The sequence below is a fragment of the Labeo rohita genome, chromosome 6 (genome assembly GCF_022985175.1).
Source record: "Labeo rohita strain BAU-BD-2019 chromosome 6, IGBB_LRoh.1.0, whole genome shotgun sequence".
NCBI classification, from domain to species: domain Eukaryota; kingdom Metazoa; phylum Chordata; class Actinopteri; order Cypriniformes; family Cyprinidae; genus Labeo; species Labeo rohita.
Window position 1 is genome coordinate 24,301,100 of NC_066874.1, and position 18,889 is coordinate 24,319,988.

The 18,889-nt window shown below is 35.7% G+C and overlaps 1 protein-coding gene across 1 annotated transcript; it reads left to right on the top strand.

Annotated features, from left to right (window-relative positions):
- Window positions 1-4,458: 4,458 nt before the first annotated feature.
- stk35l (serine/threonine kinase 35, like) lies at window positions 4,459-16,438 on the top strand. The gene is made up of 3 exons (XM_051112919.1): window positions 4,459-5,130; window positions 8,117-8,865; window positions 14,265-16,438. The coding sequence occupies exons 1-2, from the start codon at window positions 4,668-4,670 to the stop codon at window positions 8,839-8,841; spliced, it is 1,188 nt and encodes a 395-aa protein (XP_050968876.1). The 5' UTR covers window positions 4,459-4,667; the 3' UTR covers window positions 8,842-8,865; window positions 14,265-16,438.
- The last annotated feature ends 2,451 nt before the right edge of the window (window positions 16,439-18,889 follow it).

The window sequence follows — 18,889 nt, forward strand, 5'->3', positions numbered from 1 at the left end:
CATTTCGCGGCTAATGAACCGGAAGTCTCGCCCATGGACTTCTGCGTTGAAGAATTAAGGTGGAGAGCACCAATCCATATTGGCTTAAAAATAATTCAAATGTATTCAAATAAAAACAGGACTTGGCATTATTACGTCTTTAGAATGCATTGTACTATTTATTTATTTTTTATTATATTTTGCTTAGAGGTTAGTATTCACAAAAACATGTAGAATTGTATCCGGCCTTTATTGTTAAGTTGCCATGGCAGCCACACAAAAGCATGAAGCGCTGCACCCTATTGCCCACTTCAGAGCAGCACACACCATCCTATTGTACCACACGCTTATTTTCTACGCCACTTGTTCTGGGTGGTCTCTGTCTTCAAGGCTACACTACACACACAACAGCCAAATGTTTCCAATGTCTCTGCATTTTAATGAGTCACACATAATGTGATGCAATATGTTCTTTCTTACAGAGATGCAAAGCAGTGAGGTTGCACCAATTTATAGAGCTGTTTTTTATGGATGCTTTGCATAATTGCACATTAGTATAGTAGATAGCTGTATCTGTGTTTTAAAAATAAATAAATGAATAAAAAAGGAAGATACAACCTTGGATCCTTTGTTACTGGTGAAGGATAAGATCCTCGAACACGCTAAGGTTCACTAAACAGGGAAGTCCCGTTTTATACGTTTAACTATCATTTAAGTCTTCTCTGGCCTTGAGTCATTTAAACATGTTTGGTGTAATCTTACAAATACTTATGTAAAAGATTCAAGGTTTATTCGATGTTTATTCATTTAATTACCGCAGCACTTTTTCAGAAGAACCAGTTGTACAAACATTACATCTCTGCCCCCTACAGGATGCTCTGCAAAATAATAAAAGGTCAGGGCAGAAATCTAAAACTTATAATGACGCCATACATAGAGATTTTTTATTATTACTGAAGCCATTGCACATTTCCACTCTTTATAACATTTTCATTTGGATATTTAATTTAAACCTGACTATAAAGTTGATTTAATAAAAAATATCTCGAATGTATCCAACAGTTAAGTCATACAACGTCATTTTTGACGTACATCTTGTTTTTATTAATAGTGAGATATTTATTTTAATTTTAGTTTTACAAAACTTGGTCACAAACTAGCTACACTCTACGAAAAAAAGTTCAAAGTTCTCACTGGGATGGTATCCTAAGATATAAAAGCTAAAAAAAAGGTGCTTTATTTTATACCTTGTTTATCCCTAAGTTGTATATATTAGTAGCTGAAATGTGCATAGTAACGCTTTAAAAGTACATGTTAGTACCTTTTGAAAGGGTACCTCACTAGTAACAGTATTATTTCTGAAAGCGGATAATGTATGTTTGTTTTATTTATTTTAGTTTAAATTTAAAATGTAATTATATTTTATTCAGACTAAATCTGTATACGGCATATACATTTAGACATACATTGAAGCGTTATGAAAATATGTAACCAAAGTTTTAACGATGTAATTTAAAACTACAACAGTAGGTGGTGCAAGAGACTAAAGTATAACTTAGTTCACTCTTTCACACGTTCCCACTGACTTACAATGCATTCTTTCACACCATTACAAGCCTTTTGTATATTATATATATATATATATATATATATATATATATATATATATATATATATATATATATATATATATATATAGTTATAAGAACTTTTATAGTCATTTCAATTGCCAGTAGATAAGTGTACCATTGCAGAGTTAAAATGAGTTGTACGCTACCAGTCAAAAGTTTTTGAACAGTAAGATTTTGAATGTTTTTTAAAGAAGTCTCTTCTGCTCCCCAAGTCTGCATTTAATTGATTCGAAATACAGCAAAAGCGGTAATATTGTGAAAAACATTTGCTCTTTAAAATAACTGCTTTCTATTTAAATATATTTTAAAATGAAATTTATTCCTGTGATCAGAGCTACATTTTTAGCATCATTACTCCAGTCACACGATCCTTCAGAAATTATTCTAATATGCTGATTTGCTGTTGAAGAAACAATATTTTATTATTATTATTATTATTATTATTATCAATATTTAAAACAGTTGAATACATTTTTTTCAGCATTCTTTAATAAATAGACAGATCAAAGGTCAGCATTTATCTGAAATAAAAAGCTTTTGTAACATATACCATTCAAAAGCTTGGAGCTGCATACTTTTTTAAATAAAAAATAAAACTTTTATTTAGCAAGGATGCTTTAAATTTATCAAAAGTGATGATAAGACATTTATAATGTTACAAAAGATTTCTACTTAGATTTCTATTTCAGATAAATGCTGTTCTAATAAACGTTGTATTTGTCAAAGGAACCTGAAAAAAAATCTACTCAGCTGTTTTCAACATAATAATAATAATAAATGTTTTTTGAGCAGCAAATCAGAAAATTAGAATGATTTCTGAAAAGATCATGTGACTGAAGTAATGATGCTAAAAATTCAGCTTTGACACACATTTTAAAATATATTCAAATAGAAAACAGTTATTTTAAATAGTAAAAATATTTAAACAATTGTACAGTTTTTGCTGTACTTCAGATCAAATAAATGCAGGCTTGGTGAGCAGAAGAGTCTTCTTTAAAAAAAAATTTTAATTAAAATTCTTACTGTTCAAAAACGTTTGACTGGTAGTGTAAATGCCATGATGACTTTAGATCAGTTCAGATTCTCACTACATTTCTCTTTGCCTCTTCTTCAGAAAGGGTTTGGTGTGGTCAGACCTCCATCAGGGGTCAACAGTAAGGACTGCCAGCTGTCCAGGAACCCAGCTGTATTATGTCTGTATAACTGTTGCAAATAAAAGCATAGAATTTCTTTGTGTGTGTGCGTGTGTGTGTGTACTGGTATAGGGACCAAATGGCCCCACAAAAATAGTAATACCAGTAAACTTTGACCTTGTGGGGACATTTTAGTACCCATGATGAAACAAGCTTTTAAATCATACAAAATTAAGTGTTTTAAAAATTTAAAAATGCAAAAATCTAAAACATCTATGAGGGGTGGGGTTAGGGGATAGAAAATACAGTTTGCACAGTAGAAAAGCATTACGCCTATGGAATGTCCCCATAATGATACCAGTGTGTGTGTGTGCATGTGAACAACACTTTCAACATTTTAATAAAAACATTTAATGAAAAACAGGCATTCTCCTGTTTCAAGTTCAAGCAAAACTCTCAATAGAAAGAAACAGCTTGATTTAGCTAGCTTTAGCCCATATAAAAGAGCAGTTTCAGATGTTTCTCACTGTATGGAGACAAACAAACTATTGACCCATGTAAGCAGTGAGCCATTGATGTTGGCAGCATTTTCAGACATGCCCTCATCTCTGTATGTGAATGTGGATGAATGATGACACTTGAGGTCATTTTTGAGGTGTGTTTCAGGATGTTTAATCAAATCACTGTTATGTGCAGATCCATATAAATAGCTAACTATACGAATACCTGCAGAATATATTACTGAAAAAGACAGACAGTGTTGTCTGTGTCTTCTAAATGGAGATAGTGAGCAGCAACAGCTGCTCATTTTACGTAATCCATGTAAATCCTGTCCATTAATTTCTGAACGTTGATGTCTTCTCTTGATGGCTTACCCTACTGTAACGACCAGCAAATAAGAAAAAAAGCATAGAAATGTATAAACTTTGAAAAGATGATATAGGGAATGATTCTCCCTCACTGTTCACATATTTTATATAAACAGTTTTTTAAAATGTATGATTATGAAAATAAAAATTTTAATTACTTTTAATTTGTATATGAATCAGACGTATACAAAATAAATAATAATATTAAAAAATACTCAATATTTCAGTCAATAGTCAATATTTCTCTCTACTGATGGGTAACCTTAGAAACCCCAGATGCTCTCCATCGTGTCAGACCACGTGTGCGCGCTGAGAGCACATGCATGCTCACGCTGCAGGGACTAAACCATTCCAGTCCACAACACGGGTCACAACACTATACTTACATGTAAGTTTCCACAGTGACATAGCTGATCCGTGTTGACTTATATTAACAAGTTATGATGATTGTTTTACGATTAATATATTTTTAATTTCTAAATTAACATTAATTAATATTATATTTATCGTCAAAAACGTGTGTTGATGTTCAGGTCAACTTCTTAACATTCAACAATAATGATATTTGTAATAAATAAATACATTTACCGTTAAAAAATGCTTTAAAACTTTATGAGGTCCGTATTCACACGTGTAAATGATGATATAAACGTTTTCAAATGCAGTCACACAAACACAAAAGAAAGAATACAAAGTTATTTTTATTTAAAAGCATGATTACACACGAGGTTTCATATGTCCTATTTGGTTTATCTCACCATGTTAAGGCTGGTTTAACGTAACTTAAAGCCCCAAGAGGCGTGTATGTGTACGTGTGTCCTCATAGGTCAAGAATCCCCCCTGTACATGAAAGTGGGACGATCCAGTCAAGTTCTCGCTTCATTCAAGGTTCATTCAGTTCAGCCTAGATAGCTCGACGTTGATTGAATCACGATACCCCACTGAATGAAAACAAATGCAGATGTCAACGAATATTTAGTCGCCGTTGAACTTCCTCTAGAAATATGAACGCGGAAGGTGTTTCCAAACGCACGCACAAAACGTGAGGAGGCGCGATGAATGCAAAGGACAGAGAGCGGCAACGGACACGGAACGCTTGCAAAAGAACTGAAAGCGCCAGTGTCCTGCGCTCGCTCAGCGTCGACAACATAGACGATAATGAGACAATGGCAGACGAGTCGGACCTGGTTAAACATGGCAGTCTTGAGCAGCGACTCATTGCGCCGAGGTACAGCTTGCTCCGTGAAGTTGGCAGGGGCAGCTATGGCGTTGTGTACGAAGCCGTTGCCCGTAAATCAGGTGCGAGAGTGGCGGTGAAGAAGCTGCGCTGTGACGCGCCTGAGAATGTGGAGTTGGCGCTGGCTGAGTTTTGGGCTCTGACCAGTCTGGAGAAACGCCATGAGAATGTGGTACAGCTGGAGGAGTGTGTGCTCCAAAGAAACGGGATGGCCCAGAAAATGAGCCATGGCAATAAGCGTTCAAAGCAGTATTTGAGGTTGGTCGAGACCTCGTTGAAAGGTGAGATGTTTTTATTCAAGCACTGGCGTTTTCTAGAAGGTCAGCGGTGGAGGCATGCTTTGTCACGAAAACATGTTTTTTTTTTTGTTTGTGACAGTTCACTCATTTGGTAGCAATGACACAATAGCCACTCAAAATCTAAGTAGTGTCCAATTTTATTTGTTTTTCATTATAATCTGAAACAAAACTGCGCGAATCCATTGTTTGGCACCGAATCATGTGGCTTCACCGATGACACCGGACGTTGATAATGCGCATGTCTGTGTTCCACATTAAGATTGTTTACACTGCATGTAAGAATGTGGTAAATGTCGGTCAGATTTGCCCTCCCCCACCCTCATCCTCCTCCCGGTTATGAAACTCTGAGGTTGGAGGTGGGGGAGGTGCTGGTGTTGGGGTCAAACCTTCTCCACACCCACCATACCAAGTTATAACAATGAAGGAAGTGTGATTCCTTACAAGGCAACTGTGTAAATTATCCTACAGATGCAAAAGAGACAGCGGAGATAATCGAGGCCAATTTGATCTCATTAAATTTAATGTGTTAGGTTGTCTTCTTTGTGTGACTGCTTTCACATGTAGATCTTCTGAATCATCATGTAAGGTTTTTGTACTGTATAATATGCAAAGTATTGCTAGAGGCATTTGCTTGAAAGCTGTTGGTCTGGTATATTTTTGGTTCTAATGGAAGTGAAAGTAGGAAGAGATGTTTAGCTTTAATACGGGTAATGTATTATAAATAGATTAATGATTTGAAATGCTTCAAACGCCTCATCTGGTGGGACCACAAGACCATAGGCATGAATTCAGTTTAGATGAAGCGATTATAGTGAACTTTTTCTGTCTGAAAATGCATCTGGTTATGTGGAAATAACTGGAAAAGGTCTCTTCGATCGTACTAAAAACAGTAATGGCAAAATAAACATATGCTTATATAGCATAAACACTAAACATCATACATGCAGGCCAGTAGCATAAAGTTTAAAACCACTGGAATTAGAGCCAGCTAAACCTTAGCAAAAATGCACTTCTAGTTAAAAAGGAAACTGCTTTATCACAGATTTAAATGGTTTACAAGCAATATCCTTGATGTTATCTTAAGTTAAACTGTTTTTCATGATGAGAATAAAAACATTTGATACTTGATAAAGCCTTTACACTGTTTTGTGATGATAAGATATGATATTCATAGTGTATTTACAGCAGATGTGCAGATTCACAAAGTGCTTGCTCAACAAAACTAGGAAAAGATAAAAATAAAGCCCATCGAAGCACAGGATCATGATTATTAATTAGACTAAGGCTAGTATCAAGGGTGTTTGTTGCTCTTATGGAAGCTAGTCCAGTCCTGTGAGAAGAAACCTCAACAGGCTTCAAACTGGTTCCACAACAATCCAGCCTCTGAAACTGCTGACAAAGCAAATCTTCTTTTAACTCTTTCCATTGCATTAACTCCTGTTTTTGTCTGGTGCTTTCATTCTCTAACTTTTTAAAATATGTTAAATTGAAGGTTTTCCTGCATTTTTTCTTTCTACTGAATGTTGATGTGTTTTTCTGTTTTGCAAAACAGAAGGTTGGGGTGTGACATTGAAGGGCCAAACCCTTTTTTAAAAAGCTTTTCGTTCACCTCAAAGTCCCTGTAAAGCAAGTTGGTACAATTGACTGCCACATTTGTAATGCCCTGGGCAGCTATTTCCAGGAATGCATGTACAGCTCATGCCTGCTTGAATGGGGGAGACCAAAACCTATGTAGCAGTGGCATATTTCAAATTCGCAATGAAATTGTTTAACGGTGGTTTCATAAACTGTGCTGATGTGCATGCACATTCTAAGGTAAATAAGTAAATTTGCAAATCAGGATTTCCATTCCTGCCATATTGAATGGTGCAAATTATCTGCAAGTGGGCCTTCTCTGTCTTATACAGTCTCATTATAATTATGATGTAATACTTGCTAGTCAGAGGCAAGTCATTATTAGGACAAAGGACATTCTCATTTTATTGAGAATTTTATTTCATCAGTATTTTTGGTCTTTTTTTCCAGATAGACCGTAAATTTAAAAATGCAGTTTATAGCACATGCACTAGCTTTGTAATGACCTCAACCCCCAAAACCATGCGCTAAAAGCCACAGATCTCCAATTTTGATTTCATGCCTACTTTAAACACCATATATAAACTAACAAGGGACAGTTAAAGTCAATAGTATATCTGTTGAAGGTGAAGTCATTTGAAGGAGTAGTTCACTCCAGAATTAAATTTTCTTGATAATTTACTTACCCCAGTGTCATCCAAGATGTTCATGTCTTTGAAGGTTTTTGAGAAAAACATTACAGGATTTTTCTTCATACAGTGGACTTCAATGGGCTGAAGGTCTAAATTGCAGTTTAAATACAGCTTCAAAGGCCACTTTATGATCCCAGACGAGGAATAAGGGTCTTATCTAGCAAAACAATTGGTCATTTTCTAAAAAAATCAAAATGTATATACTTTGCAACCTCAAGTGCTCGACTTGCACTAGCTTGACTTCACACATTACAAAGTCACATTGGAAAAGTGTGATGTAGGCGGAAGTACCGACCCAATGTTTACAAAGTGAATGTGCAAAGAAAGTCAAACAGCCTTTAAAAAAAGGTAAAACAATGATGTCAGACCATTTTGAAGTTGGAAGACAGATTGAGACTGCCTTTTTGAGTACACCGTACACAGATGAAGAACTACCCATGCATGACCTTTCTAACATGATTACGTAATGCGTGAAGTTGTAGACGTGCGTTGCAGAGCTAGTGCAGGATGAACATTTGTGGTTAAAAAGTACATATTTTTTTTAAAAAGGCCTTTATTCATCATCTGGGATTGTGTAGAGCCCTTTGAATCTGCATAGAAACTGGAATATTGTGTTGATTAGTTGTTGTTTTATGCTTGGGACACTTCAGAAACATTCCAATTAAATTCATCTCTGCATCTTTTTTTGTGCGTCCTTTTAGGGGAGCGTGTATTGTCGTGTCCTGATGAGCCCTGCTACCTGTGGTTTGTTATGGAGTTTTGCGAGGGAGGGGATCTGAATCAGTTCGTCCTGTCACGACGACCCGATCCGCGCACCAATGCCAGCTTCATGATGCAACTGAGCAGCGCTGTGGCGTTCCTGCATGAAAACAACATTGTTCACAGAGACCTTAAACCAGATAACATCCTCATCTCAGAGCGGTCTGGCGCACCTGTGTTGAAAGTGGCAGATTTTGGACTCAGCAAAGTGTGTGCTGGTTTTGGTGCTGGAGTACGGGACTCAGAGGAAGGGCGGGACAAAAACAAGAACAGTGTTAATATCAATAAGTTCTGGCTTTCGTCGGCATGCGGCTCAGACTTTTACATGGCACCGGAGGTCTGGGAAGGACATTACACAGCCAAAGCAGACATTTTCGCTCTAGGCATTATCATCTGGGCCATGATAGAGAGAATCACATTCATTGATGCAGAGTCAAAACGGGAGCTTCTCGGGACGTATGTGCGGCAGGGTTCTGACATCGTCCCGGTTGGAGAGGCGCTTCTGGAGAACCCAAAGATGGTGTTGAGTATTCCCCAGCGCAGGCGCTCGCACATGCCCGAAGCACTCCGGAAACTTTTGCAGGACATGCTGGCCGTCAATCCTCAGGACCGACCAGACGCACTAGAACTGCACAGCAGGATGGGACAGGTCACTTGCGCAGCGTAATCTCTGACCTGAATGCACACACAGGTAAGCCTTTGCCATATAAGTTTCAATAAATGTTGTTTTTGACTTGTTTTTGTATGAAGGCTCATGTCTCCAAAGGCATTGGTGGTACCAGATAATGGCAGGATGTCAGAAATGCGCTGTATTCTTATGATATCTCTAAAGGTGTGTTCACACTTGTAGTTTGACATTTGGTCCTGGTCTGCTTAGTGTTCACACTCGCATTTTTGACAGTGAACTTAAAGATACCAAACCTAAAGGCATAGTGATATGTTCACAACCTGATTGGTCGGTTTGAATGATGTATATTTCATGACGGAACTCACCGAACACTCCAAACAACTGTAGGTGTATGACATTAAAGTACCAATTTACTGATTGGTCTGCTCAGCGCCACTTTAAGTTGACTGAACATAATGTCGTCTTCTGGACTATTTTGTTTTGGATACACTGCTTGTTCCTAGAGCTGCATGATTAATTGTTAATAATTGGTGTATTAAATATATTATATTTTAAGTATGTTATATATATATAACATTAAAATGTTGAATAATTAATTCAAATTAAACACTTTTAAATAGACTGCAGCAATTAATATTTTATCACATTATTTTGTTTAGTTCAGAATCGTGATCTCTATTTGAGACAAAAAAAAAAAACTGTGATTCTCAATTTATCCAGAATCATGCAGCTCTATTTGTTCCCTTCATGAAATCATGTCGCATAGCATCGCATCTTGTCATTACTTCCTGTTTTTGTTTCGTTTTGAAGTATTCAGTCCGTTATGCATTCACATTTCATTCGAACTGCGCCAGAATTCATTTGGAAGTGGACCGAGACCCATCTTTTTAGCTGTCTCAATCCGCTTGTTTAGTGCGCAGCAGGGTTCGGATGGCAGTGTTTACACTTACTCAAATGAACCGCACTAACAGAGCAACATCAGAAGATAATTATTACAATCTATATGTCAGCCAGAACTCTAATATTGATGCATTCCTAAAATAGTCATCCACACAGCCATCCCAGGGGTGTTGATTACTTTGAAGCCAATGGGTTGCGAGTGGAAAACAATATGACATGAGATTTGAAATCATGGACACTTTTACATAAGTAGTGTACGTTCATTGATAAGCTTCATTATCTTTCCCGCAGCAGTGAAGGGCAAATTGTCATTTATCATGTCTTATTTGACCACGGTGGTTATGACGGCTCTGCTAGGACTCTATCATGAAGTGATTTGTTTAATGGCATGACTTTCAGACAGCTTCTGTTTGCATGCTATAACAGCCTCTTTTGTTTTTAAATGTGCATGCTGGGATAGCTGTTATACAACCGCACCCATTTAACCCCCCCCCCCGCCCCAAACACTCCCCACCTCTTCTTCTCTCTCTCTTTTCCGTACCCTTTGCCCCAGGGGACAACGTTCATCAAGCAGACCAGGTGACTGGGAGTTCTTCCTAGTCCTGAAATGGAAAGATTTTTTGTTTTGACATGCCACACATAACTGACAGTTCCTTGCAAAGACCAGTTTTGTCTAAAAGCATTACTGCATTAGGTGCGCTTAATATTTTGTCACACTTTATCAACCAAAATTAGGTCCTTTTTTAAATATTGATATGTATTATTGATATGGAATGTTTGCCCATAAATGAAAATTGTCATTAATTACTCACCCTCATGTTGTTCCAAATCCACTTTAAATCACAAATTAGAATAATTTTAATGAAACCTAAGAGGTTTCTGTCCCTCCATTGAAAGTCCAGGTGACCAAAACATAAAAGAAGGTTATAAAGGCATTGCAAAACAAATCCATATGAATTGATCAGTTTAATCCAAGTCTTGTGAAGAGATACACTTGCTTTATATGATCACACATTTTGTTTTTTCACATATAAACATAGAGCAAATCAAACATGGAAACTCCCAAACCTCATTCTTGTGTGTACGTGCTGCATTAAAACCAATGAGGTTCATTATATCCCATGATGCAAGTATGAACTTCCATAACGAGGCTTTTATGACCTTTTTGGTTACTTGGATTTTCAATGAAGGTACAGAAACTTTTCAGGTTTCTTTAAAATTTGAAGATAAACAAGGTCCTATGGGTTTAAAACAACTTGTGGGTGACTAAATGATGACAGAATTTTGATTTTAAGCAAATGACCTTGGTGGTCATGTAATGCTTACTTAAAGGAGACCTATTATGCTTGTTCTTACAATATGTAATATAAGGCCCTGTTTACACTAGTGTGTTTTCGTTTTAAATTATAAACAATACTCATCTAAACTAGCGTTTTCACTGCGTTTCAGAAACGATCTCAGTCTACACTACACAACTGAAAACGCATGTCACATGACCATTCATGCAGGTACAACCATAGATATGTATAGGTAGATTTCCTATTATTTAGATGGCTATGTGCTTGGAGTGGTCGAATGGGGAGTCTACCTATACATATCTATGGGTACAACAATGAGCATGATGTTGTTGTTTACACGGTCATCAAGGATACGCAGAGCGAATGTGGGCAGCCACGCCATCGTTTTCAAAACTCTGAGTTTTGGTCCGTTTGCACTGAAACGTAACCCTGAAGTTTTCAAATTGATACGGGTCTACAGCGTTTTCAGAAGTTTTTGAGGGTAGAAAACGCCAGAGTAGTGTAAACCGTAACAAAAGTTATGCGTTTTAAAACAAGAAGGCACTACTGTAAATGTAGTCTAAGTCTCAGTTGTCCTCAGAAGCTGTTTGTGAAGTTTCAGCTCAAAATACCCCACAGATAATTTGTTATATCATTTTGAAAATGCCTATTTTGAGTGGAAGCAGAAACACGCTGTTTTCGTGCATGCCTCTTTAAATGCAAATGAGCTGCTGTTAACGCCCCCTTTCCCAGAATAGAACTGTGGCATCATAGCTCGTAACTCAGATATTCTGCCAAAAAACATCTGTTTGGTTTTGATTATCATTTATATCATGTTGAAATCATGCCTTTTAATGCCATATCAGTTTAAACTTCTGATATAGGGTTTTCTGAGTGCACAAAAAGCGACATGGCATGTGAGTCCTGAACTTTTAGTTCATGTTCAAGTTTGTTTAAACGCGCATGAGTTACAGAAACAGTCGGTTATGTCTTTCAAGGTAAACAGCTGGGAAAGAAATCGCATGTTTATTTTGGATCTGTGTGGCAGCAGCGTAATATACAGTAAATAAGTCAATAAATCCACTGCTCTCTTTTCTCTGAGGCTGGGACTATAAATAGTTTTCTGTGCTCGTCTGTGCAGCCAAAGACAGAACAGTTAGCATGATTTTCTTGAACTTTTGCCATGGCGTTAGAACTGGTACACCATTGTCGCTTGCGAAAACAAAATGACAGCGGCGCATGTGGAAACGTGCAGATTAAGGGGCGGAAATATTATTATAAGATACCCTTTTTATGTCACAGGGAGAGCAAAATCTGAACGTCTCGTTTTTCACATGCTTGCAGAGAAAGGCTTACCAAAACAAATTTTCTGTGTTCTTTTTTTCACGGTTTCTGGGTTGGCAGATGCACCAGGGACCTGATTATAGCACTTAAACACAGAGATTTTCAAGATATGTCACCTTTAATGTTCATTTTAGTGTTTAAAACACTAACAATTTAATAAACATGATCTTTAGCAAATCTCAAAATGAATATTTTTCTACCAGTAAAATTAATGACCAACTAACTCCAGCATTTTAAAGATCACTAAATTTAGGCATTTAGACAAATTAGTGCATTTTTTAATATTGTGCATTCCTTATTGTCTTGAATATTGTATTTTTGAATACTGCATTTGGATTATTTTGGCAGAGCATTTAAAATGTGTTTTAGGGTTGAATGTCGATTACTAAAATATTATTTGTGTGCTGGAAGACTGTATGAATGCATATGAAAGGCAGAGGGCTCATTATGAGGACATTACAGCTGTCTGCCACTCTAGTCGTCTTTTGTTCACCATCCCCCTCTCCTTCTCCTTCCGTTACTATGTTCAGACAGGAAAAGAAAACTGCATGGAGCCTCTTGGTTAATTTGCTCTCTCTGGTGTATGTATGTGTGGGACGTGAGAGAGGGTGGGTTTGCACCCGAAACAGCGAGCGTTGTGTAGTTTGAGTGACTGCAGCGGGGCGTTTAGTAGCTCTTCCTGACTCAGCACATACTTTGAGCCGCAGGATATGAGGAGGAGGGGTGAGCTCTTCATACTGTATGCAGCTCTGATCAAGCGGCAGACATGTTGACAAGTGACAGATAGCCTGTAAAGATTTTTTTTGGGTTGTGAACGCTTGTAAATCTGATTACTTATCAAGCAATCTGAGATTTGGACCTGTTTAAGTCAAGCGTTATGCAACACGCCAGCCATCATGACATCAGTTCAGCCTGTCACTCAAATGCATATATATATATATATATATATATATATATATATATATATATATATATATATATATATATATATATAGTACAGCAAAAACAGTAAATTTTTGAAATATTTTTACTATTTAAAATAACTGTTTTCTTTTTTAATATATTTAAAATGTGATTTATTCCTGTGATTTCACAGCTGAATTTTTAGCAACATTACTCCAGTCACATAGTCCTTCAGAAATCTGCTCAAAAACATTTATTATTATTATTTATTATTATTATTATTATTATGTTGAAAACAGCTGAGTAGAATTTTTTTCAGGGTTTTTTTTTGATTAATAGAAAGTTCAGAAGAACAGCATTTATCTTAAATAGAAAGATTTTGTAACATCCTAAATCTCTTTATCATCACTTTTGACCAATTTAAAGCATCCTTGCTAAATAAAAGTATGAAAAAAACTGACTCCAAGCTTTTGAATGGTATTGTGTATAATGTTACAAAAGCTTTTTATTTCAGATACATTCTGATCTTTCTATTCATCAAAGAATCCTGAAAACATGTACTCGGCTTTTTAAAATATTGATAAATATTATTACGTTAAAAAATAAATATGATCTCACGTGTCAATCATGTTTACACACTGCCACCGAAACTTTCGTCCATCATAAAAAAAATTCGGATTAGGTTAGATTTTCTGCATTTTCGCATCCGTAGCAAGCATTTTGATTAGAAAAGGATGACGAATACAGGAAAAAAGAAAAAAAAACGCATACGAAATTTTTTTTGACTCCGTTCAAAAACATTTGACTGGTACTGTACATGGTCCCACTTTTCTCTTCATTTTGTATGTCCAGTGTTTTCTTTTTTCTGGGTCACCATGGTCAATGGAAAACCTGGAAATATCAGGAAAAGGCTTTTTTTTTTCTAGGAATTGCATTTTTAGGTTTTTTAATTTTCTCAGTAAATGTCTGTGTAGTCAAATGTGACTATTTCAAGTACTAATTCTAATGACTTTATTATTATTTTTTTTTCTGTTTTAGGTTTTCCCTTTCCATAACAGACCAGAAGGGACCGTCACGTTGCTTGGAAAACTGTGAATCTTCCATTGCTGATTTAATGTGAAGAGTACAAAGTACTCAACTTGAACACCAATACAAAGTTGCCACAAATAGATTTTCAGCTGACCTTTCACTTTTTTGTTTACAGTAGTAATTTAAGCCCATGATCTTTCATTAAGCCCAGAAGTGTTTTCCGCCTAACTCAATCATCGGTTACATCACTAACAGTGAAGTAAAGCTAAAAACAATGTTATGATGCAGTTAGTACAATCAAGCTAAAACAAGAAAGCTCTTTATTAGTCTTTACCCTTCTTGCTCATCTTCTGAAAATAATCGTTTGCCATGAACAGATGGTGAAAAATATTTCAGTTATTATACCAAGTTTCTATGAACATTAACGCCTTCAGTTTTAGTAAGCAAGCAGTTCACAGATTTTAGGTTTCAGTTTGTTTGTTTATTTTTTTTAAAAAGGAAAACATAAGATACTTGACTACATTTTGAGCACTAGCATTTACATATATGTTCATCACATGTCATTACCATAGTTTTACACTTGGGTCTTACTTGAGTTAAACATTAAAAACACCAGTGAACTTGATTATCTTTCCTCTGAAATCAAAATAGCTGAAATTACAAGAATTAAAGACCAACTTTTAGACTTTTCGTTTGCCATTAAAATGCTGATGATCTTAAGCCTAAACCCAATATTGAGATATTTTTTCTCCTTGAATGCAGATTTATCCTGGTGCCTTGAAGTCTAGTGATATAAGTGAGATTTCTTGTAGGTTTTATTTTATTTTTTTCACAGCTTTTTTTAAACATGTAGTACATTTACAGCTTTTAATATTTAAACACTTTACATATTAGGCATGTGCGGTTTAACCATTTAGGTGCTAGTTTTTACATTGTGTGAGATTATTTTTGGCCAAAAATCTGATGCCCCATTTACAGTGCTGCTGTCACTTATGAAAAAAAAAAACAGTGTGAACACAGACATGCACACTTATACGGTTTTACACTTTAGTTTTCAAATCTGGTAGAATGAGATATGGATTTGATTAAAGGGAGCAGTTAAAGATTGTGTGAGTGTTTATGTAATAAATTCTACTAATGCATTTCCAGTATAGAGCAGTGGGTTTTTTATTTTTTGGATTGATTTTTGTTTAAAATCTTTTCCTTTTTGTTAAACGAATACTTGATGTTTTCAAAAACAGGATGGAAGCTTAATAGTGTCACCATTGCTCTTTTTCATCTGTATATTGAATGCTTCATAGAGAAGAAATTGGTGTGTGTTTGACTTCCAGGTGTGATTTTTGCCTGACAGTTTGTGCTATAGTTCTACCTCAGCACTCTTGTGTTTTAGTAACTAATTCACTAAATTAACTAGCAGTGCTTCTGTTTTTTTGGAGAGGCTAGTGATGTTTTTCAGATGGATTTATTTATTTATGATTTTTGTTGTTGTTGTTTTTGAATAATAAATCTGTAGCGTCAAGCATTTTTTAGGACTTTTAACTTTTTAAATTCCCTTTTCTCTGTGACTGCTCATTGCTGTCTGCTGTAGAAGAAACTTGAGGCTTGTGAGATCAAGATCTTTTCTGAGACTAAATCACCCTCAGGTTTAAGGTATTTTGACTTCACGTGGGAACAAAAAGTGTTCTGTTGCTTTTTATGTTTAATTACATTTATTTGTCAGTTTTTAACGGGAACATTTTTAAGTTTACTTTCATTTTTCCGAATGGCAATTTAAATGATTGTATCTTTTACGAGGGTCAGTTAATCCTGGAGAAAGTTGGTAAATGTTTTTACATTTGCTTTTTTTGTCCTCTTAATTACAACTCTTTTCAGTTTGAATGTTCGGAGAGCATAAACACAAAGAATTTTGTCATAGCAGTCATACAAACCACAGTATTAGGCTGCACTTGCACTGAGAAAAGTGAACCGAGTTTAATAGAAGCTCACTTCCTGTTTTAGCATCTCTTTTACTCGAATTCTGTTTTTTTTTTTTGTATTCCTTGTGGTCCAACTTTGACTGTACAGTGCACTCTATGCAACCTCTCATTTTCTGACACTGTATGATGCTGCTTTGCTAAACTAGCCTCTTCAGACCTTGACATTTTGTTGCTTTTTTGTGCTCATTTTATGACTTTGTGGAGCACTTTGTGCTTTTCGTGTGGAAATGTTGAACGTTTTTTTGAATGGACTTTTCTTTGTGTAAAGCACACTAGAGCTGTTGGACGCGTCGCTCGTTTGGGTGTCACCCCTTATCATTTTGTTTTTGTTCAATAAACAATGTAAAACCATAACCTGTGTGTTTTTAATGTTTGCTACACTGAGATTTTTTTTTTTTTTCAGTTTTCACTCAGAAATTGCTAGTAAATATCACAAATAATTACAAAGAAATGACAAGTAACATGAAATTTTGAAGTAAAAAGGCTGAAACAGTATTTTCTTGTAACACAATCTTAGTTTTTTTACAAATTCAAAAAATATATATTTTTTGCATTAAAAAATAAGATGATAATTTTGGGCTACTAAGTTTTCAGGAAATTGTAGTTGTTTTAAAGGTGCATAAATTATAAAATACGGGTATAAAGTAGATATATTATTTTTGGTAACACTTTACAATAAGGTTTGTTAGGTAACATTAGTTAACTACATTAGTTAACGTGAACTAACATGAACAATGAATGACTACTTTTATTAAAATTTTTAATAACTAACATAAAGATTAATAACTGGTGCAAAAGTGGTATTGTTCATGTTAGTTAATACATTAACTAATGTTAAAAAATGACACCTTATTGAAAAGCATCATTATTTATATATTATTTTTTTAAACATTTCAGTAATACAAGATTTTGTACAATATATGTGACCACAAAACCAGACATAAGGGTCAATTTTGACCAAAGATTGAGATTTATACATAATTTAAAAGCTGGATGAATAAGCTTTCTATTGATGTATGATTTGTTGGGATAGGTATTTGGCCGATATACAACTATTTGAAAATCTGGAATCTGAGGGTGCAAAAAAATCTAAATATTGAGAAAATCACCTTTAAAGTTGTCAAAATTAAGTTCTTAGCAATGCATATTACTAATCAAAATATATTTATGGTACGAAATTTACTAAATACATTAATGGAACATGATCTTTACTTAACACCCTAATGATTTTTGGCATAAAAAAAAAATATACTCGTGCTACTTATGACTAGTTTTGTGGTTCAGGGTCACATATGTGCTTTGTTTAAGCCTTGACAGACAGAACATAAACCCTAGTGTAATTCTTTACTCCAAAGTCATGGCGCTGTGACCAGACTTTAATTTGATTACCACAGTCTGGCTACTAAATACTTGTTTGATTTTTGGTGTCTGATACCGCAAACAGCCACGCTACACTAATCAGTTCAGACAAGATAAATCCCCTCATAAAACAAAGAGATCACCCTCCATAGACTGCTGTTATCCATTGTATTAGGCAGTCATGCATGAGAGGACATTTTGTTCTCGTACACCAGCACCCAAACACCTGCCTGGGTTTATAGCCTGACAATATCAGTTCTGGCCATTTTGGGCCTAACCTTGTGTCGGATCTCACAATTGCAGCCATTGCCATGGTCATGAATAACGTGAGTATATCAGCTGCACCAGAGGAGGAAACAAAGTCTTAATTACTACATATTTAAGCTTGGAATAAGGTGACAGACAGAAAGAGTCTTGAAGAGAGTGAGGAGGAGACATGGGGGATGGGACGGTGCAGTCTATGGTCATGGTGTGTACTGGGGGAGGGTCTTGTGTTTTGTGTGTTTGTAGGATAGAGTTGTATGACGGGGAGTCTGTACTCACTGACCCCGAGGATGGAGGGAAAAAAGCTTTGTAATCAGGTCATTACATAACCTAATATGTGTGTCTAGAATGACGATTTGTTAGTTGCTCCTCATCTAAACACCATAATAAATGTTTAAATAATACATATGTAAATGTCACTTTGTATAAATATGCCTCTTCTCTTATTCTATTGAATGACGTAAATGTCAAACTATATAGAAGTGTTGCAGTCCACATGGATGGTGTTCTTTTACCATCTTTAATATGCTGAATTGATTTTAAAGAAGTCCACTTCCAAAACCAAAGATTCACATATAATGTACTCACCCCCTTGTCATCCAAGATGTTTGTCTTTCTTTTTTCAGTTGTAAAAAATTATGTTTTTTGAAGGAAACATTTCAGCATTTTTTCTCCATATAATGGACTGATATGGTGCCCCGATTTTTAACTTCCAAAATGCAGTTTAAATGCAGCTTTAAGCGTCCCAAATGCGGTTGTAAACGATCCCCGATGAGGAAGAAAGGTCTTATCTAGCGAAACGATTGGTTATTTTTATTGAAAAAAATACTGTTTAAATACTTTTTAATCTCAAACGCTCGTCTTGTCTTGCTCTCCTTGAACTCTGTGTGTTCTGGCTCAAGACAGTTAGGGTATGTCGAAAAACTCCAATCGTGTTTTCTCCCTCAACTTCAAAAATAATTTCAAAATCATCCTACATCGCTGCAGAAGTACAGACCCAGTCTTTGCAAAATGAACACGCAAAGAAGATCAAAC